A 24,095-nucleotide genomic window follows, 5' to 3' on the forward strand; every position below is an offset into this window, starting at 1 on the left:
GAAGAAATAGAGATTCTATAATATACTTCGTTGTAGCGTGATTTTCGCAATTTATTGCAATACTCATATAATTGACTTTCTCTTATTGCGGTAGGAATGTGGGTTTCATTGAAGTATCAATTAACAGATTACGGTATTTAATTACATAAAGTACTTTAATTTACTTTTACTCGTACGGTAGATGAACAAAGTATTGTTATTGGCTCTGCGACTATTATCATGTGATATTCACTTTCCAATTAGTTATACTATATTTTACTATTTTATATATATTTATGAATTCTATGAAAACTAATTCTGGAACTTCGAATACAGTTTAACTGGATATATCAAATACCCTTTTTATTATCGACATAAGATTTTTTCCATACAAACCAGCCAATGATACTTCCTCTATCTAAAATCTCCAATTCAATCTCTCATTTTTTTCCTATTGAAATTAAATGTTAATATTTCGATTCATCTTACCTTCTTATTACATTTCTATGATTCTTCGATCCCATCAATCAATTTTCCCAATAATATAAAAATACTTTCGAGTAATATCTTTATAAAAAGAGAAATAACAACTCTGGCTGTGAATTCCAAGAATCTGCCGCAATTCTTATTCCTATTACCTTCAACTGTCTGGATTGCATCACCTTTTTTAGAATAAAGTCGTACGACGAAGTAGTATCTCTAATAAATACGCTTACGGAAATCGTACAAGCACTTTCTAGAATATTATGCGAATACATAATTCGCAACGAGAGTTATATTTGGCTGATTTTCTTCAATTACTTGAAGCAGAAAACGCAATGTTTTTAATTACACCGGTTCGTTAGCTTTCGCGTATGGAATCACGGTTCAACGTCAATGAACTTTACGCTGGTCGAGCATCGAATAGGCGCACGATCTGAGAAATCGATGTTTCTGACCGATTCGGGAATTAGCACGGCGACTGCGTGGCCATCTACGACGAGAATAATGAGCAGTGAAAGCCTGTCGTTGGAAATTTATCAAAACAAGGCAGGCTTCGTTAAGCGAAACGCCTCGGAAAGATCGGCTTCATGTATATTAATTCGATGTAAGTGAAATAGGTATCGAGTCGTAGCGGCGACGGAATCGTTAATCGAGCGACACTTGTAAAGTTCAATGGAACTGTGCTTTAAGTCGCATGACAATGTATTTAGAATAATTTATCGATTTTGATATTTGCTTGTTCTGGACGAAGTACAATTCAATTACAATGTTCTGTTTGCTAATTTCATAAGATAGTAAATATCGTTTGCAGTTATTCATTGGCTATTGATTTGTATTTGCTTTGGTAAAGTTCACGTACTGATATTATAAATCAACCGGAGCTTCCGGCAGTGTGTATCATTTAACATAAAATTTTGTCTCGATAAGAACGAAAATTGTCCATAAACAGGGCCTGTCAGGAAGTTTCTTGAATCAACGAATTTGGTAAATTGGTTGAAACCGATATATGTATTGTGTTTGTGTTGTATTAATTATTTAAATTAATAGGCGTATCTCGTTAAAACGTGGTTTCGAGGAACATGACTTTAAGTATTTAAAGAACCAGGCATCGATTTCACATACATTCGAAATATGAACCATTATATTTTCAATTTCGATGCAGATTCGACTTTCTTATTTAATATACGTATAAATAAAACATTTTTATGCTACCTGGCAGCAATGACTTTATGTAAGCGAAAGATACAGATACGTTCTTTTGACTTAAGAGGGCAGTATACCATTTCATAAGATGTAAAATATGATACTGCGGATTTTTATGCAAATTCATATTTTTGAGAATATAATTAAAAACGTAGAGCTTTGATAGAAAATGACTTTACCTTGCAAGTATTGTAAAACGCACTATGCTTTGAATGCTTTATATATCTTTTCATATTACGCGCATTCTATGCAATTTTGCACTTTCAAATTTCCTTTAAATGCATAAAAATTGCAATCCACATATTTATAAGTTTCGTTCTAGTAAGCGTTCTATATATTCTTTGCATTAATTGTACATATCATCAAATAACTGATTACATCACAATAATCAACAATTATAAACAACAATTACGATTATAATTACATTTTATTCTTAAATCAGCAAACGATCATTAAAAACGACATCTGCATGTTCATATATTACGTTTAACTCAAACGAACCGTTAAACCACATCATACATCGTATACTACCATTCATTTGAAGTATCTTCACAAATAAGCTGCTAAGCTTTTCAGCTTCATATTTTCTTTTTTCAAAACTGCCAAAACCATCAGATTACATGACGTAATTGCTGGCAGATTTCAATTTAATTCTGAAATCCATTTGATGACAACAAGCGAACATAAACGTCAAGTTAGTGATGTCGCTGATCACACGAAATGTAAAATTCCCCGTCCGCGTATAGAAATAACGACACTTTATGAATCGTAAAGGAATGCACGTTATTGCGACGTCTGGAAACTTTCTAACGGCGCTGGGTAAAGATGGGAACAAGTCCTTTCTCAGGGGACGCGAAAAAACTAATCTTCATTGAGCGTACGCCTAACCCTGTGTGTCACAGCTAAGAAATTAAGCCGGCAAATGGTGAGATGTTATTTAAGTTTCTTTTCAACTATTCTGTTCCATTTTTTTCTCAGCATGGTCCCACGATTAGTCGGCACTCATATTCTATTCGTGAATTCACAAAGAAGGTCTGTAAAACTGGAACATATGGTTAGGTTAATTGTAAAATTTATCGATAATCGCTAATCGAATTTTTTAAATTTAGTAGATATTGTATATACGAACGTTACAACGTATTGACAGTAGTCGATCAATATGAAAAGGATGATAATTGAAATGAAATGTTGAATCGAGAGATATAATTGATTAAGCGCTCGCGCGTTTCGAATATTCAGGGCAACGGAAATGTGAATTTATCGGTGAAAATAAGAGAATATATTTCCTGTTGGTTTCAGTTTTAATTATTGCCGTCTATTGCGCTAAACGCGCATGGTGTAACGTTTATCACGCAAATAGTATGTAGCAACTCTAATAAATATCTATATACATAAACATATATTGTTAATCTAAATGAAATCGCTTATTTATGTAGAATGTAATGTATAGCAATATTCTATAAATTAAATTTGGGCATTAAAACGAGTGAAATATATTACACAGATATCTGTATTCGAAAAATCTTATATGCTATAGTTTGGTAGATTTTGTAAAATTCAAGGGAAAATTTAAGCTACGCATTTACTGTTTCAGTATGTTGTGTATTAATTCAATCCTTTGAATTTCAAATTCGTTATTGAGCTAACGATAATAATTATTTGTCGAAGAGAAATATGAAATTTATTCGAAATTACTTCAATAGATACTTGAATACAATATGAATTAATTTGATCTTCCTCTTCTACTGAAACGAATATGATATTAATTATCGAGTTACGCTTATTTTTTTATTTCTTGTCACCAAAATTTTATTAGCAATCTCAACGATAAGATATCTGATAGGTACTAAAATTCGCGTTCACTCTATAAAAACATTCGTGCTTATATGGGGAAAGCTCTCAGCCATCCGCTACTAGTTCAACGACGAGAATAAAAGTTTTGGACTCGGTTTACCTGAAATCCCTGTCGTCGCTATCACGATTTTCCAATTTTTAGCAGCGTTTCTACACTTTATTTCCTCGTATTTCTCCCTCCAATGGTTTTGCACTAACAAAATCTCTTGTTATTTTATAGTTGAAACACTGTTTTCCTCCTCTATCGGGAAGCCTCGTTCAAGTTACTACAGTCAAGTGACTTGAATTTAAGTAACTCGAAATTTCTTTTCCATTATGAAACTGTTATTCACTTAAAAATATCGTTGCAAATTTTAAATAAAGTGCAGATTCTTTGATCTATTTCTCGATTTGAGAATACTTACTTACTTAAATTCAAACGATTTAAATTCAATTAATTTGACTAATCTGAATGAAGTTTTATCTATCACCAGTCATTTGGCGAAACGGTAATGCTTTCTCTTTTGCAAAAGAATATACCTATCACCAAATACCAGGAACGCTATCAGTTTGTCAACGAGCGCTCCATGGAACATTTTCAAATGAATTTAATGGGTCGAGTTTCTAGCCCGAATCCTCCGCGACTCGCGCACGCTCATTTTTGGAACAACGGTGTTGCTCTTTCGCGAACAAGAACTTTTCACTTTGCGCCAGGCGAAAGTCGTGCAACGTTAAATTGTTATTAGAGAAATGACAGTATTCCCCGAGCGCGATGCACGCTGGCTGCACCGCATTAAATTATGAGATCCTGATGTGCGTTTCCGTCCAACGGACTGTGTCGCACGGTTCTGTCAGCTGGAAAAAAGAAACGCCAGTTGGAAGCAGAGAAAACCGGTACTTTTAGCTGTTCTGTTTACTAGAATGTCTTTTGTACTTGGTGTTATGTAAATTAATTACACTTTTTGTGAGATAATTAATTTAACATTGATCTGACGCGTGTGAGTTTAACGCGATACTCGAATAAACATCTCTTTTCTAATTTATTGTCGTAGCTGGTATTACAAGAATCGAGATTAAAATTCTAGACCAATAAACTCCGTAAAAGAAATAAACCTAAAAGATTGAAGCATTTTTGCACTCCGGTTTTTTAAAATTACATTCTCGTAGTTGAGATGATCGAAGTATTTCAATTCATCGTTTTTCACAAAACAAACTAGATATAAATTTCATTCGATTTTCAATTAAAGTCGACCAAACGATGTCGTCATACATAATTGAAGCGAGGGAACGTCGGTCATGCAATTGTACGATTGTTACCATTCAGCCACGATCGACGTCGATTCCCCGCCATCTACGAAGCGTATTTTTTCCCCTTTCTAAAATATGAAAACGGCCGAGACCGCGTGCTGTGCATGGCGATAGTCGAAGCTCGATCCATTAAACCTGTGCGCGAATCGCAATCGTCGTGGCTTCTTCATAGAAAATTCCCGTTACCGCTCGATCTCGGCGAATAAGCGTTTATATCCCACTTGAGGAGAAATCGTCGCTGATGTCATTTGTCCGCCGTTGAAGCATCGGCAATCGTTCGCCGCATAATTAATTGCCGATCCTGCGATCTTCGTTCCGTTCCGTGGTAGAAACTGGCTTTGTACGACCGCCGTATTATTCTCACGAGAACAAGAAGACGTAGCTGCTTTTATTCGTTTGTTCGATTTATCGCGGCGAAGTCAAAGATGCGGTTGATTCGTATCCATTTAATTCTTCGTAGACACTTGCGTGTACACTCGAAGTCAAAAGTGCATTTATATTGTGTAAATGTGGAATTTAATCCGCACAAATTCCGAACTTGATATATTTTTGAAAATTTTACAAAATTATGAACGTACAAAAAATGTGCAATGTTTCATTTATAACACAAAATTGTCAATTCTTTATCTATACCGAATGTCAAATTATACAAATTATTCTAAATATTCGTCGAATTATATTTATATTATTGAAATATATTAGTTTCTTCATCTCGATGATTTATTACAAAACTTGTGACGCAAACTTTATATTTACTTGAGGATACACTTTTGACTTCGACTGTTTTATTCGACTGAATAGACAAGATCTGCATTCAGATAAATGAGGATACAAATAGATGGTTTAACTCTTCAATAGACAATGTAACTTCAAAGTTACATAACCGTGTATCTATACCTTTCAAAACTTATTTTTTCTGTTTATATATCACCTTATATCGTTGCACTGTATCATTGTACTACCACCAAATGGAGTAATTGTAACAATTATTAGTTCCTGTTTCTCATGCCGAAGTAAGTATCTGTAATTAATCGTAAAAAGATCCGGTTATAGAAGGTTAAATACATGATACCACTCTTACGCTATTATTCTTATACTTGTATAAAGAGATGTAATCCCTATAAAGAGTCCAAGAATCACGTGGGCACTCCACTCTTTAGAGAAAAAGAAGAACGGCGGAAGAATAATGGCCAAATTACGCAGCTCGCGTTCAATTTACCAACTAGCCTCGAGAGGAGTTTTTTTTTCTTTTTTGTTATTTCATCGTAAATCACGTGAAAGAAAAACCAGAAGGGAGCTTGAAAAATTAATTTATTCGATCAGCTTACAGTACCCTATCAATGTCATTGAACAAAAAACCTCAATACGCCGTGGCTACATATTTCATAATTCATAACCGTGTTTGAGATTTTTCTGCGGTCTAAATTTTGAAATTTCTTCCATGTTACTTTAAACATAAACTTCGAGTTCTGTTTTTGTAGAACTACATGAACTTCCATTAATGATAGTTGATGAATCGGTCGCAAATGACAGAAAAGGCTAAGATATCCTTGCGGATATTTTCGCGCATTCCAGTGGATGCGGTTCATCGACATTAATAGTGGGAGAGTAGAGAGGTTGCCTCGAAGGTTGCCGCGATTGCCATTCTACGTCTTTTATAATTCTATATTCAGCGTGGACACGGCTATGTTTCAGCCGCTTTCTTCGAGCGAACCCGCGCGAATTTCAAACAGGTGGAAGTGGATATCGATAACCTGTTCGACTACCAAGTTGTCTAACAAATTTTCACTCTAGTCGGTTCTCTCATCACGAAACTCTGAGCCGTTAATTTATTAGCCGTATATTTTTATTTTTATAATTATCATAGCCGTATATTTATTTCATTTACACAACGCTCGATTGTAAGCAATTAAAAAGACAAACATCGACGAGAAACAACGCGCCCATATAATCACACGCTCGTCGTGATTTCTGTTTGCGTTACGACTAAAAATATTCATGCTGCTTCATACTGGCGTGTATTTGTTATTTGACTAAATAACTTGTCGCTCTTGGAACATTGCGTGCTAATTATCGTGGTTCAATTAACATTTTCATTTAAAGGATATTATGTAATATATGTTTGGAATATTTCTGATGATATTTTTTACTAGCATCATTGACTATCATACAGTACAATTAATCCTTCTACCATATACTATAAATCAACCACAAAGACCTTCCTGTTCTCAAAATCTAATTATTGCTCCTTTAGACATACCACAAAAACAATTACGAAGACTTTCTTATTCTTAAAGCTTTCCCTTCGTTATTAAATTCTTCGTAACACAAACTAATAATGTCATAATATAAATGCTCTCTTTCCTCTTAACTTTCTTTCGTTGTTTACCGTGCATTGCCCAAGTTATAAATCTCCGAACATCGTGAGTGCTTAAGTGCATCATCACACACGTTGGAATTATACAAATGTTATTTGCTGTCTTAACGCGTCCCAACGATTCGTCGACACTAAATCATATAATTAGAGAGGCTCGCGATTCAAATGTCGTGGCGCAATCGTGGGTTGTAGCCAGTGATCGTAGAAAAAAGAAACGAGCTTCGATGGCAGGATCGTACTCCGAGCATTCCTATGCAATTATAGTTTCCTTTTATCGTGTTGATCATACACCTGGATCGAGGGATCCGGTTTTACACCGACCAACGAATGCGTAATGCGTGTTCATTAGCGATCCCGTTGAAAGTGGCTACACGAGGATCTATAATATTCCACGGACATGATCGACTTGCTTGTGTTAAGAACAGCCGACGATAATATGAGGAACGTACACACAGGTGAACGTGTACCCGCGCAAATCACGAGAATTCCGATTGAATTATTTCGTTATTTTCCAATGAAACAGTCGAAGGTTGTGATAACATTCGTTTACACATTCTCGTGATTGTTAGTAATTAATTCTCCATAACGCCATGTCACTTCAACGTTACATGGATTTCGATATATCGGCATTATGTTTTATTTTATTTATCTGTTGTTGTGTGGAAATAGTAGCAATATTTGTTTTTGATTAAAGACTTATGGAAAAATACGACAACTTCATCTTCGTGGTCTTCCGATCATAATATTACTATTTAATACAGTTTAGAGGAAACTATATTAATACCATGGATTTTTTTTAAAGCAGTGCAACTAATTTTATGGCCCAACATATCTCCATATTTTTAAGTCAGGATGAAAAACTACTTTTTTCCCTAGCAAAAGGAAATAAAGTTCCTGACTACAATGATTGCTTTGAGCGACCTGTGAGTGGATTCGCGAATCCGTTTGAAGCAATTTTTCAGTAGCTAATCGAAAATTTCACGAAAAATGGTCCGCGAATGCAAACTACCTGGTCGTTCTACGCGTGTAAACTGGCGCACGTAACTGCAATCTCGATGTCCCGCTATGCTTTATGTAAAACTGACATATTTTCACAGGACGATATTCAAAATATCTACATGGCAAATTCTTGGATTGGTTTATCTTGCAATGGAACACGATAGTAACTGTATTACGAATCATGGTACGGCCAACCGGTTTCATATTGCAATTACTTGTTTGTTAGGTAAATCGATTTCTGAAGTTTCCTAGAAAATGGATTGAGGGAAAATTGAAATAATAGGGAGGAAATTGACATAGAGTGATTTGTGGTAATTTAGTAATATGATTTTGTCAATCGTCATTATCCTAATTATTTTTTAACAAGAACATCGAATGAATATCCTATACGTTGGTAAAATATTGTTGAATACAAATACATATAATCTTTTCTTTCTTACAATATTACAGTAACGTATTATTACAATATTTCTAAAAATAATTAAAACAGAGTTAAGAATTTCAGCAGTACAAATGTGCTTAGGAAATATTTAAAATTTAAAATTTGTTTTATATACGATTTTATAAAAATCAGTCACTTCAGTTATACTGATGTTTATAGTATTATATGATTACAAAATATTACGATTAGTACATAAGTGTTTCACACTTCGCGTCAAGGATGCTCAACATGATTCCACTTGTGCTCTGATGTTGTATGTAACTTCGAAGGTCGTTAAAAATTGTTTCTCGTAGTGTACTTTAGAATCGCAAATAACATCACACATACGGTTGTATTATATGCATTACGTGCCACGACCAATCTTCTCGTCATTTTGCCGAGTGAAAGTTAATTTAACAATATCACGGGCCTCGTGTTTTTTTCTTCTCAAAACGTTGCCGACCTCTTCTTTCTTTCATCGTCATTAGCGAGTTAAAGTAACGTGAAAAAAATAATAGAAATGAAAGTTTTGGCAAACCTTTCAATGAGTGCGGGCACTAACAAATATCAAATTTGAAGCGATACTTAAAAAAAAAAGGAGTAATTTTAGTATCTTTCATTTCTTTATTTATCTTGATTTTATTTGTACGTAAATAATGTTGAAATCGCGGAATGCATAAATTCTAACTACACATCTCTGGGTACTGATGTCTATAATTCGAGTTTTTATTCCTGGGTACTGGAAAGACAGTTGCGATTTAAATATGAATAAAAAATTGATGCTGATAAATGGTTATCGTGTTCGTTCATCAAAACATTTGTGAGTTCTTGATACATCCTTAATTTTCGTTGCCATTAAATACGTTTATTAGCTACTGACACTCCAGTCGTTGCTATTTACGGTCATTGAATTTTGTTAGTTTTTTTACCATTGTATTCTTACTTCGCTAAAGATTTATCCTTCCATATCACTTTTATTTTCATTTTTCCAGAACTACAAAAAAAATCCGATAACGTAACTACTAACTAAAACGAGGACAGGATTCAATTTTATCACTGTTTCTTGAAAAAACTTTCTTAAAGAGCATCATGTTTTATTATGTCTACAAGAAATAATATTGATGCCATTCTCATTATTTTCGCCGTTAAAAGAGCGTAACAAAATTATCTGACATATAACAATTTCTAAGAATACTATATTTTTTTCACGATTTTTCATAAATCGGCCACCTGTCCGCTCGTTAAAGAAGGTCTTTTATTCCCCTTACATAATATGCCAGTTATGTCCGCGCGTGTTCATATACATATTTCAATCCCCTTTCTGATTCTGTACATGCATATATCGTGTTGAGTGTCATTATCTCGTAACACCCACGTTTCCCACTGTATACCTACGTGAAGTCTATTACCTTCACCCGATCAGACATTGTGAATGCAGTATATGTAAATAGAGTAGCTACACGATTGCCGACAAGGTTGTAGAACGGAACGCGCAAACTGTTAGCGTTTATGGGTTAATGAGATGAATTTTACGGTGTAATAGACCACCTACGCAACCGTCATCGTCCTTAAGATCATCAGTAATCGGCAAACGTATGTGAAATATGAATCGGTGCGCGGGCGAAAATTTGAATTATAATATGCGCGCATTTCATCGTTAAAAGATTTCTCTCATGTGTATGCATCGCGTAGGCATTATTGAAACGTTTTCGTAAAATGTGAATTACATATTTACGCACGTAAATATTTATGAACATGATTTTGGTAATTTATACAAATTAAAAATAAATCGATACAGCGTTAAATTAGCTTGAAAATTTATAAAAGTATACTGCACCGAGTGACACTTGATATTTACGATGCAAGAAGTTGCAGCAAGCATATACGTACAACGAAGCTGGTTTAAAGTGAGGGTTAGCGCAGGAAACCTTAAGGAATAAACTCTGCCATGTTATTAGGTTTAGTTACTTCGTTGCATTATCGTTTATCTCTTCGCTTGATGTTCGATCCGCACTGTTACTTGTTTTAAACATAGGAATCTTTAGAAATTGATCTGTATCTTCGTTGCACGGACGAAGAACAGAAAATCATGAAACCAAGAAATATAAAAATTGTTCACGAAAAAGAAAAGAGTATCCTATAATCTTTATCAACATAAAACTGGTTGCAGCTCTAATCCTGATTCATTTTATATCTTCCTGGCATCAAAACATAATGCAACACAAATTAATATCCACGTTCCACAATAAAATAAAACGGAAAAGAATCTTCTTGGATGAAATCAAAGTTGAAATAATTGCGGGACAAAGACAAGAGATAAATTCAAAAAAATAAAATCCACCTCTGAATGCTCGGATCCAATTCATCGCAGAGGCAAATCTATCTATCTATGTCTCCATCGTACGAAGTCTTCCTGTCGTTCGTCGTAATTTCATATTTCATTTTCTATCCTTGCGTGGAGCACAAAGTCATCGAAACCGTACTATAATGCGCCGTACTTTGAGGCGATATGATTCAGTCAAAAGTTGCAAAGCAGAACGTGCCGAGTGCAACCGTAACTCGATATTAAACTATAAGGGTTTCCATGCGCGGCATAGATCATAATCACTGCGAAATGTCGAGGACGACGGTCGAATCGCGACGAGTCGTAGCTAATGTTAAAGCGCGTACACGATATAGGAAGGTATTGAAAAGATAGGTTTCACGAAAGATACGTTTCACGATGTCATGATTTTTAATAAGAGACATTACGTCTGTTTACAGGCGTATATAAAGAAGGAACTGGGTAAAGTGGTGGTGTACACAACGACCTCCGGTATCGTGAGGAAAACGTTCTACAACTGCAAGAAGGTGAAGCAAATTCTGAGGACGCATATGGTCAAATACGACGAGTTGGACCTGTTTGGCGACGCAGAGTTACAGACCGAATTGAGAGATCGTTTGGGCTCTACGGTGATACAGTTGCCGCAGCTTTTCATTGATGGACAACACATCGGGGTATGTAGATTTATAATATACATATAAATTAGTTCTTCTTGCTGGAACAAGTAATTATTGATTCATGATTATTCACGAGGACATTGTTTAAAAAACAGAAGAAGATCTGAAACTTGAGATTTGATCTTGGTTGATTAGTTTTACCCTTATTTCATATTGTAATGATAGCGATTTTTTGTACTCTCATGTAAATAGAAAATTTTTGTGTGATGCAAAATGTTACTGCTACCATTATAAATGGTATTAAAAAATATAGTGAAGTTTCTTAGTAACTTTTTGCTAATATTTTTCATAAAAACACAAATGATCGATGTAAAAAGATTAGGTGAAACGTATTGGATACGGTGAAGTTTGTTTTCGCTGTTACGCTAATATTTTATGACACATCGTAGATTAAACTAATAAATTTCAATAATATATTATTGAATATAATATAATATAATAATATAATAATAAATTTCAATTTCAAATGGGTAATAAATTTTGTAATGATGCATGTCAAATGATTATCTTTCCATTTTACATATTTTCTACTAATACAAAACCATAAAATCTCAAATCCACATTCTCGATAGAGACGAATCTTCTGGAAGTGTCCAAAATTCTGTACAATTTTACACGCAAACCTAATCTCTTCAAATTATACGCAAGCGAATAATTTCTAGCCGAATGATCGTATGCTAATACAGCGGCAAGGTTAAATCTATTTACTGATTACTCTTGTTAATACCGTGGTAGATAATTATCGCTGCTTATCGAGGTCATTATTAGAACGTGCAACTAATATATCGGTGTATTTCTTAGCATAAAACTCGAACAAGCGTTAGAGGTAAATTGGTCCTCGCTGGCACGTGTTCCACCTGTTCGCACTAAGGTGTACATTCCACGATTATCAACGAGAACGATGTTGAATAATGAAACGTGAGCATCTGCTGGTGAACGTTCCGACGAACTGTGTTCGACGCTCGTCAAACAGGTCTCTTCGTCGTCATCGATTTTCTCGCCTACGGGAAACTGTAATCGTTTCTTTCCAAGCACACGGCATCCCTTTCTCCCATAAGTGCCGTTACTCACTAAAGACTTGGTCGTCGGCGAATACATTTGCATTAAGTTTAAGAGAAGATACGAGTTTCTATGTGCGTAGTTGGAACCGGTATGGCGCGCCAATCACGGCTATATGGATAACGCGTGAGGGACGCGCGTGCAAGATTTGGTCTGTATCGCATCGACACATTTTACTTAGGCACACATCTTATTGAAAATGAGTAGCGCAATGTCGTTGGAATCTGGTAACATTGTGGCAATGTTGAGCCACTCGATAGGTTTACGAGCGTGTGATTCTGCTGTTGGAAATAGATATGAAGCTTAATGTAGCGTTATTATAAATATGAAGAACGATGCAGTGTTATTAGAAATATAACATTTTTGTTAGTGCAACGCTGTTAGAAATCTAAAGCTCAATGCGGCACTGTTAAAAATATAAATCTAGCAAATTACATCACATCGATAGTGTGCATTGAGCCTTAATATATATTCAATAGCGGGATCCCACGGCCGTGTGCGTTGCATCATTAAAAGTGTAAATTCGCCGAATTGCACAGCGTCAGCGCTACGAAATTATAGCGATATTGAATCCCCCGTCTGCATTGGTTTCGCGATGCATTACACGATGCGAAATTCGATCAGCCAATAAATTTACGGTACCTTCGGTGCTAACAATTTTTGAATCGTCGAATTTAATCATCAATTTTGACCACCTAATAATTTGTAATTTTTCGCCGATTAACTCGACGATTGGTCGATAATAATAATATGCAACAGCACATATTTGTGGTCTCGTTGGTTTTCGCGTGAATTTCTCGCAAGGCCGATGTCGTATTGCACAACTAGTGTCCGCACGTTTGAGAAAGCTGAGAGGACGCGACCAGGAGAAATCAACTGAAAATGTCAAAGATGACAGACGAGCGCCGTTGCTTTGAATAGGCTCGCAAACAGGAAATCTGCGGTAGACACGACGCACAGTTACGCAAGTGATACACGAGAAAGTCCTTTGTACGCCGCATCTGCACACGTTTTAACGGTCGTTCATCGATCATAAGATTTCAAGAAGTTTCGAATTTGTTATGCGGACATTGCTTTACAATCGCGCCGCGCCGATTTGCAACGGTTCCACATTAGTGATTTCTTTCTTGCTGAGTCAGAAATTGTTCCGCAGTAGCGCGCCGTTCCATGGTTTTCGCGATTCATCGAAACTTCGAGAAGATTTCGTGGTAACTGCTGTATTGCAATATTCCAAAGAAATAGAAACTAAAAATTTACCAATGACATATACAAATATACGAAATAATTCTATATTACATAACAATCCGATTACGTTATATCTACTAAATCTTTTTACAATATTCATCTGCAATTTTTATATTCCTTATGTGTTCTCATATAATTTCAAACATTCTAACTCATTAGAAATATTTAATAGAACTTGGTTTCACATCTCTGTTTACCTCCTCCAATAAATTCCAAGGAGGGGACCGTAGTCTGTTCAAACAGCTAAAAACAAAGGTTGAAGATAAAAATGCAATTTTCACTTATAGGGCTTAAAGATCGTTATTTCCCAGTGGAAGCTGACGGTGTAGTTTCGCAATTCTGCGTTGACGTGTGAAAACAAAAATAAAACCGTAATGGAATTTCTGAATGACGCGAATATCACGGGAGTAGGTTTTCGGTTTCGGTGTTGCGTCCAGCGGAACAGATGATTTTGTGTTTGTTATTTTTCTTGCAGCGTGTTCGTGATGATCATGTTTCTCGCGACTCTCGGTTATTACACGCGTCGCACACTGCTTTTCTGCTACGTTTACGGCGATACTTTTACTCGTTTTACCAGTCGAATGCACGAAGAAAGTTTCGTATGGTGTCGGGTTCTGCCTCTATTTACGCTTTGATTGTTCGTGCAGAAGATGATGCTTCTGATATTGTTTTTCGACTTCAAAATCAAATCTGCCCACCGCGCCGGCATCCTTTACTAAATTGAGAAACAATCATAAAAAAGGGTAGGATCGGTGGAAGGGAATCTTGTTCTTTGAATTTATTCGAATTTTATGGCCTGAGAGAGGAACGTTTAAAGTTTTAGTTCACTGAGTATCAAATAGGAAGCTAGGGAGGAAAAATTTTGATGAAAGGCACACGCAGGCATAGCTTTAATTAAAGATCTTTTACTATATATGTCAGTTTCATGTTTCTTGCGAGGTTGTACTTCTATATGTAGGGGATTAAAACTAAAAAGTACTACACCAACGTATAGAGATATTCTTGAAGATTTCTGTATGGATACATGTAAGTAGACGCCTTATAACGTCAATCATGTAATACTGGAATCTGAAGGATCATCATTTTTACAAAAATAATAGGTATTCGTCATTCAGTATCTCATGGATAGAATAAACCTTGTCAAGGAAGACAAAGGAATTGAATTTTACATTCACATGCTGAGTTGGACTTAAGATAAAATCGATTTAAATAACTCTAAACAAAAACCATTATTGTCTCAGGTTACAGTATGATTACCATAACGTTATTAAGAAATATTCTTTAATATAGTTGAGTCATCCCATTACGATCTCTGTATCTGATTCGTAGAAGTTTTAGTACACTTTCGAATCACACGTATATCTCAGTAATTAACTCGAACCGAACAACAGCTACAGATGAATTTTGCAAATTTCGAGCCAATAGATTGTCCTACTTATCACAACATTATTAGCTGTAAAATCTGTCCATACAGTAAAATTATGTAACCCACAACCTCTCGTTTGTCAACCTACTAATAATAACAAGTATATCTATTATTGCTTAAAAAATTATCGTTTAAGATAGAATGAAAAGACTTCGAGGAAAATAGAGATATTAGGGATCACGTCTGTATTAAACGCATTGACCGTCAGTACAACCTAGTTGGCGAAGATTAAGGAGTAGAAGTAGAAATTATGATAACGAAACATCGTGACCTTGTTTCCTAACTTCACCAATTTCCTCTTACTTAAACTGATAAAACAAAAGCACATTTTGTGCTGGTGTCGTGAAACAAGTTCTCGTACCGCTTAATGCTAGTCGAAATGGAACAAACAAACGTGCAATTACATGCCGTGCAATTAGACGCACGCTCCGATAGTGGCGCGGTGCGCAATTACGTCGCAACACGCCGACTAATAAATTGCATCATTGGGAGGTTGGAGAAATTCCGATCGCTCGTGAACGAACAACGATCTGCGGCCGAAAAATTACGCAATTTCAGAGAAAATTGAGCGTTAGAGATTTCCCAGATCGACGCGAGGTATATATGCACTCGCAGCAAATATTTTACGATAACAGATTCGCAGCATTGTTGTAAAAATGGTGAATTTATTTCGCTCTTCAAGACATTCCCTTCGTTACCGCTAAAAATCCACTTTCGAGTTGTATATCTCTCTTTCGAGCGTTTTCAGCGATGAAATTTCCGAAGTTTCAAGTACAGACTCCTTGTACGAACTATGTTTGAGTAACAAAAGTCCAGTGATTGAGAGAGGAAGGAAAAAAGTTTAATGATATAATTATGTGTTTCCGGAAGTTAACAGTTTTATTAATGTGAAAGATTTTTGTGATATGGAAGTGCATATAAATATATTACGAAATATCTTTTTGTTTATGAGACTGCTCGTTTTAATAAAGATTTAAGGACACCTTCTCACGATTCTCTTCTCATTATTGTTTGCCATCACCGCTGAGAATCATGTGGTTTTTCCCATATTCTAAATTAATTTTAATGTGTACGTAATATAAATATATGTATACAATGTAGGGTAATATGAATTTATAAATAATTTTTTGGATGTAAATACATATTAAAATTTCTAATTTATATGTTATTAATAACTCATATATTATAAATGCTCTTCTGCTCATCTATTTACAATATCCACTTAAGTAGTATTTTTTCAGTTGTTTCTTAAGAAAGCGAAGAAAGTGAAAGCGAAAATGAAATGCAGCTTAGGAATCATAAAACGAAATTACTTCGGGTTTAATAACAGCTAAGTTGGCCCTCACCTTTTCAACACTGTGACATTTTGCTACTCATTTCACATTTTGTACCATTTCACCGTGCTATAGTTAGAAATAGAAAGAAGTTATTAAACGTAATCATCGTTAAGGCTTTCCATTAATGCGAATAGCTTTCCTTAGAAACAATTCTTAATGTTTTCCCTTCGCTTTCTCGCGCTCTTTTATCAACTTTCAAATTTAATTCTTATATTTCTTACTCTTATGATCCTTTTCCATTCTCTGCTGTTAGGTGATTGGAAATATGTCAAAGGAAATATTATATACGCTAGAAAAATATAAAGGAAAAAGGTTGAGATATTTTTAAAATAAAAGAATGATATAATATTATGAGATGAAAATAGTTCAATCCAATTTTTAATAATCTGCTAAAAAATCATTAAGCAATTATTCTTTTCGAACACACCAAACAATATACTTCTCCACCAAGAATCTATCAATCACAAGACATCAAGACACAAAACACGAAAGCTTCGATTTCACAATTTCAGCCGAATTCTTTCGCGTTCGCAATCAATTCCAACTCTTCGGAACAAACAGCGAATATATAATATCATTTGGTTCTCTGAACACGTATCGAGCGAGCGTATCTCCTATCAACGCCATCGCAATTGCCCAATTTCACCGAGTGTCTGGTCGCGTCGCGGCGCTGGATATCAGAGATCTTGTCGATTGAACGCACGGTTGCATCGTCGCTTTGGTCACTCGCGATAATCGTTGAGTGGATAAACGCGAAATGTCAAACCGCTCGATCCAAGGTCTATCGAGAGAGAAAGAGAGAAGAACAGAGAAATAGCGCGAAAGAGAGAACGAAAGGTGAAGTGGATTGTGTATAAGGCACCGCGGTCCCCTGTGGTCTCTGGCGAGCGTGTATAAACGAAACACACCGCGTTCCAACCGCATTCCTCATCGACCGCGCCACGTGATAGTGTACGGATCCACTATTAGCTTCGAAAAACCTACGAAATAGATGACCAATGTGGTATTTGTATCGTTTGCATGATTCCTCGTTTGGGACTGTTTTTATGAATTCGTCTTGTCGCAACATGGGTGACGAATTGGAATTGGTGAAAGGCATCGATCGTTCGTTTTTTCGTAATAGGTTACGACAGACGTGCGTGGATATCGAAAGTAGAATAATATCGTTGGATGTTCCCTTGAGGCACGTTCCAGGTTTGGGAATTGAAAAGGGAGTGGGTTGGGTTTAGGATTTGAACGAATGAATTAATCGTATGTATTATTGATGGAAATTATCAATTGATCGATAATGGATTCATTGTTCGGTTGAGGAGATTTGGTAATGGTAAGAGACACGGTTTTATCTATTAACGAGAGATAAGAATAAGAATATTTACGAATATGACATGAATATTTGGAATTTGAATTGCTAAAATGACTAGTCACTTTACAATTCCAAATTTAAGCAAAACTGTTATCAATAGTGAGTCGTAGTGAAAACCTTCAACAGTAGTTTCCATTTAATACCGGTTTGTGTCTCACGCTTTAATGTCGAAACATTTCCACGGACCGAGTTAAAAATTGAGACACGTTTTTACAGATCACCTATACTTTATTTGCCAATTCCTTTCACTGGAAACCAAACCGCTATCCTGTTCCATAAAAATAAAAGAAACACTGGAAAGTAATAAAAGACATGCGAGGTAATGGATAAACAGGCACTATTAAAAATCATTGGAGTACGTAACTGTTTAAACAGCGAAGTTTCATAAAATGTTCATTACCAACAGCTGTTGTCAAGTGTGTGTGATAACGCGGTACCGCTAAACGATCGGTGATAAAATACCGTGAAAATAGAGAAAACGCTTGACAGCAAAACCAAAGCGATTATAGCGGCTTTTACTTGGTCATAAATATTTTAATATGCCTCTCTTCGTATATAAGCTTACGCGACCTTCCAGCATCTCTGTGCAATGAAACGCTTTGTAATCGCCAGCGATTATCGCATATTTGAAATTAAAATCGACTTGTCCGACTGCGCCCTTTGCGAGTAAAACATAATCCTATGAAAAACAAAGAGGAAATGCCCAGAAATTCTACGTGTTCTTGTTAGCTTTGATCATTAAGTTTCATTAATACGAAGTCGTGGACGATATTCGTGTCATTAAAAGTTGCTTCTTCTTACAGGGATTCGACACCGTAGAGCGACTCAACGAATCTGGAGAGCTGAGAGAAATGCTTAAGCCCTACCAGGTAAATAAAAGTTCCATTTTATAAATCAGCATTTTCATTAACACTTGCAACAGATACTTTTTGTCGGTGGTTATTTGAGCAATTAATTGACAACTATTGGTGGCTACATATTTCCTTTCCTTTAAAATGTTTGACGGACATTGATCAATTTTTGTAAAATCAGTATCGATTTGCAAGGACTTAAAGAGCATCTCGCCACGTGGTTGATTCTTATATATACGTTACTATAAATATATAAAAGTTGCTGCTAGCCTAAAATAATGTTGATTGAAGATTTCTTGTTTATCTTATTATAAACTTATGCGCAAAGAAAATTTCAATGTTATAATTAGTTTTATAAAAATAGTTGGTCGATTGACCTTGGTGTTAAAACTATTTTTATAATTTAAACTCAGCTTTTACTTTAAAAAATTTGCTTTTAATAAAACTGAGAAAGTTGTGACAAAAAATGTAGCAGAGAAAAATTTTCTAAAGATTGGTAGAAAGCAATTGATCATCTCTTATACGTAAGGTATACAGCTAATGTAGTGTGCAGTTCACAACTTCGTAACTTCGTTCGGATCCAATATTGTAACAGAATTACAAATTCCAATATCACAGTTAATAATAATAAATCGTATCAGCATCTAATGACATCATATTATTCCCCCACGTAGTTCCTCTATTATCAAACTAAATAGATACCACGAATTCGATATTCTTACAATTCGATTCAATTCGTCAAAGAATTTAGTTCCCTCGGTGTATCGAATGCTGAACACGCGGATTTTACCACAATCTTTTGTCACCGTGTAATTCTGAGGAAGAATTACAAAGAATTCTGCCAATGTTCCTCACGCCGGAGAATTATTTGACCCTTTAGGAATTCCGTGACGGTTCCGAGAATTCGCTACGTAACTATGTTCCATGTCTGTGGAATATTTATGCCGTGTAGTAGAATGGAACAGCTGTGCCAGGCATTATACACATAACTGCGTGTTGGCGGACGATCGTGCGCGCGCGTAATCCGTCGCGAATACAAGGTTGTACAATCCTTTCACTTTTATCCGGCGATATCTGCCTCCACCTTCCTTTTCCATCGCGATCATAAATTTCGATGTCGTGCAATTGAAGTTTACCTTGCAGCGAATAAAGGTCGTTTACACTGTCGCTACCACTATCACTTTCCTGATATTCTTTCCGTGCTGTTGGCCCTTAAATCTTGTGGTCGTCCTTTGGATTCATGCCAGCACAAGGACATTTTTCCCCTCCATGCAAGGTCTATAAATTTCTCAACGAATCCTTCAAAAATTAATACCTTGACGTATTTAAAAATTGCTACTTGATCGTTACATTCGATTATTTTGTTCAGTATCCATAAAACCCTATCGAAAGTTGGCAAATGCTTGTAATTGTTTGCAAAAGTTTGCGTCGAAACCAAATTAAAACGTATTTTCACGTGCGTTCGTCGATCCATAGAAATGTAACAGAAAATTTTCTCTGATTTACTATCGTGACTTCAAACATTCTCAAACGCTTGCGATAGTTTGCGGTTGCTTGCTGTCCGTAAGGCTATATGTCTCTACTGAAAGAAATTTTCCGCAGATAGTAAAATACACTTTGGTATAAAAATCGAGACACGATCAGTGTCTACGTTTCGTGTAAGGTAAATGTGTTTCTGATTATCTTGCAATAAGAATGAAATTGAAGAGGTGAGTAGTTATTATGTAACTGGCTGGAATAAGGGCTAGTTTAGTTAGAAGAAATGGTGGATGAAAGATGCGCTTTATGTAATTCCGTGTGCGATCATGTTAACGCATAAATCGAGTAATTAATCTAAAAATTGCATATAAAAATCTGTACATTCCAAAGTGTTAGTTAAGTGTTAATATTAATGATATATTCTATATTAATAGATTATTGAGATGAAATTATCAGTCTTCTAGAGGAAAGATTTAAAATTTTGGATAATATATATATATATAACTTTGTCTAATTAGATATACGATCATTATCACGTTGATGTTAAATCAAGTCATTAATGATTGAATGAACTTTATATAACAATTACAATTTCAAGAAAACATTGCGGATTGCCTCCGAGAAATTAAGAGAGTGAATTGTGAGAAAAACAATAATATCGTATATTTTTTTTTGAATGAAAGTTAATTACCGACTCATGTGGTGTGTCAGAAAGACGCGTAATTAAACGACGCCCACGATATACCCTTTCCCCCCCGTCTCTTTACGCAATACTTGCATAATGTATCATCGTTATTCTAATCTTCCTTCGTACGATAAACATGTAGCTTATACGTGTAACGTGTATATAAGATTTATTTCATTAACACGTTGAATATCAACCACGTCTTGTCATTTACAACGCTACCGTGTTACATCGATATTGTACTGAAGTCTACCCACTGTTGGACGACATTTTATTGGATTCGAAAAGTATAGCTGCAGAAGTTGGACACTGACTTCTCTTCCATCTTTTAGTATATTACATGTCTAATTCTTCAATTGTGATACATTATATAATATTGTGAAAAGGTAGGAACATTTTAATACGTCATCAAAGCGCGTGTTAAACACATGACAAAGAGAATTAAAGTAAAAACACTGAAATTCCGACGTGTTTCGAAATCGAGAGCGTTGAAGTCAAGGAAGTTAAACAAACAATTTCGTTTCTCACATCGTCCACTCTCAGGTTGATGTATATTCGTCGTTTTTGCGAAGAATGCAATTGAAAATGAGTAAAAGTGAAAGCGATGTTGAGCAACATCGCCGAACACACCGCGTACGCTGAAAACTAATGCAGAAATAAGAATCGTCACGCTTCTTTTATAATCGTTGAATGATAGAGTCCAACAATTATTCGAGCATTAGGTTCAGCGCATTACGTAGGTGAAATGTATGTATAATGTGAATGGAATTGCTGCGGATGATCAAATCAGAAACACGATCGATAATTCTGAACATTAAGCCAGATATATATTTGATATGAAGATATTAATGTTAAAATATGCTTGATTCCACTCTTTAATTCTAATTCTAAATCTGTCGAGTGTTTTTCCACTGTGCGAGTTTTCTACTTAGATCAAAGCTTAATTAAAATTCTTTCTTCGCTTTAAACACATTCTTGAACTTGTCTCACGTACACGCTCTGCATTTAGAATTCATTCAGACACACGTTTCAATCCGAAGCAGCGTGATGCAATTAATCATCAAATCCCCTCATAGGAGGTGTGATCTGGGTGTTTATGAAAGATAATTTCCAGCTACTGTAATATGGTTACATTCAAAATACTTTCCTCCCATAATTATACGGCTATTGTTAGTCTACCATTGTTTTACTACCGGAAATACTCAGAGTATTCACGACGATTATATTTCTCAATAGGGCTATTGACTTCTTTCTAATTGTCTAGACATCGTTATCACGAGTCTAGTATAGCTCTTTTCCTCTAACAACGGTTAAACAAGAATAGTATAATAGGATATGAGAAGATGAGTACTATATTGGAATACTAATAGACAATGAAATACTATTGTAAAATTTACTATATGTATTATATTTCTTTCAACAAGCTTCTTCATTTTTAGTCGCCATTAACGCATCGTGTAATCAAAGATACAAACATTTCATCTCATATACCCAATCATGACTTCAATCTAAGCTAATTTGCTCCCCAAATGCAAAAGTTTATTTATACCAATTATCCACAGAAAAAAGAGGTAGAAAAGGAAAAGAAATGGTTACTCATCTCTACACCGTTGACTTTTATTTCAGAGCGAAGACGCATGCACAGTGTGTCTATTCTGCGGCGGTTACCAGTGGCAGCTGTGCCCGGTTTGCAATGGCAGCAAGAGGTCTGTTCATCGCAACGACTTCACCGCGGAATTCGTCGCCCTGAAGTGTGCGAAATGCGATGTGAACGGTCTGATTCGCTGTCCCCATTGCTGAGGCGTCAAAACGGAAGAAGAAAACGGCGAGCACGTGCTCGAAACGACATCATATCCCCGATACTGGCATCGAATCGCTAGCGTTACACGTTCCCCTATCTAAGACTAAGGTGCTACAAGAAGTATATTGCATGTTAAACACGTTATGGAGAAGTTCTTGCTGTCGTGTCGCGAACAACGAACAGATCTATTGTAAGATCAGTCGCGTATCAAACGATCGCCGTGCAAGCGCTGTCTCGACTTGAATTTTTTCATTCACTTCCGTTCCATTCACACGAAGAGCTTCGTGGCATTAGATATGATTTATGGGAAGCACTCATGGAAATTCGAGATAAAACGGCGCCGGCACGCTCGATCTTGAATACCGAGCACGATTCGCAGACGCTGATCGCGAGACCGTGCACGTGAACTGTAAAATATCGACTAATAAAGCTTATCTAATGTTTTGTAACATGCAACTCGTGTATTTGTCTCTTCGTATTTTATTACAGTCCCGTTTCTTTCCCTTTCCCTGTGAATTTTGCGACTCGAGTTGTATATTTTTATTCTGCATATTTCTTTACGAAATATTTATTTTCCAATTCCTTGAAATTATCATTTACTTTTCTCCGTCTCGTCTAGAACTGATATTTTATGTTAAACTGCGCCCATGTTACACTACCAAACATTACCATTTCCTTGACCACTTTCTCCCCTATTTCAAATTCCAACTGTTTCAAGCATATTTAAGCTCTGTTCACAACCGCAATGTGAAAATGAAATAATACTCGTAATAAACGAGCACATACTCTCCCAAATTTGTACGTCTCGCCATTAACACATTGGGTATAGTGTTAGGTTAGCATTCAGCTAAGGACCGACGCTCCACCACTATAAATGCATTTACATATGTATCTAACAATTTGAACTACTCATTTCTGGAACAAAGCAGGTGTTTATTTTCCATCGAAACAAATTTAAATTTCATGAAAAACCAGAGACATTCACGTTGATCGTTTTCTTTGGTTATTTGTATAACGGTAATAGGAACACAGGAGTCACGCAGAATAATTAACACACTTTCGTTTTATACATGATCTGATTATCACGCAAAGAAGCTACGCAATTAATGCTAGACGAGCCATGTGTAATTCGTTACAGATCGAGATTCGAATCTTCCTTGTACGCTCCTCGAGATCCAATGACTTATTACGAGATGACTTTTCCACGAATCCTGAATTCTCTCGATAATAAATTCGCGAATTCCTT

General features: G+C 35.7%; 1 protein-coding gene across 6 annotated transcripts in view; it reads left to right on the forward strand.

Moving 5' to 3' along the window:
• The window catches only part of LOC139988410 (uncharacterized), a 38,983-nt gene extending 15,678 nt beyond the window's left edge, over positions 1-23,305 (forward strand). For all 6 annotated transcript variants that reach the window (XM_072005821.1, XM_072005841.1, XM_072005831.1 and 3 more), the window contains exons 3-5: positions 11,367-11,600; positions 18,837-18,902; positions 22,675-23,305. In XM_072005821.1, the coding sequence (XP_071861922.1) occupies positions 11,367-11,600; positions 18,837-18,902; positions 22,675-22,848 (474 nt within the window). In that variant the 3' untranslated portion in view covers positions 22,849-23,305. The remainder of the gene's footprint in view (positions 1-11,366; positions 11,601-18,836; positions 18,903-22,674) is intronic.
• The last annotated feature ends 790 nt before the right edge of the window (positions 23,306-24,095 follow it).

This window comes from Bombus fervidus, chromosome 1 (genome assembly GCF_041682495.2).
Source record: "Bombus fervidus isolate BK054 chromosome 1, iyBomFerv1, whole genome shotgun sequence".
In the NCBI taxonomy this organism is placed as follows: Eukaryota; Metazoa; Arthropoda; class Insecta; order Hymenoptera; family Apidae; genus Bombus; species Bombus fervidus.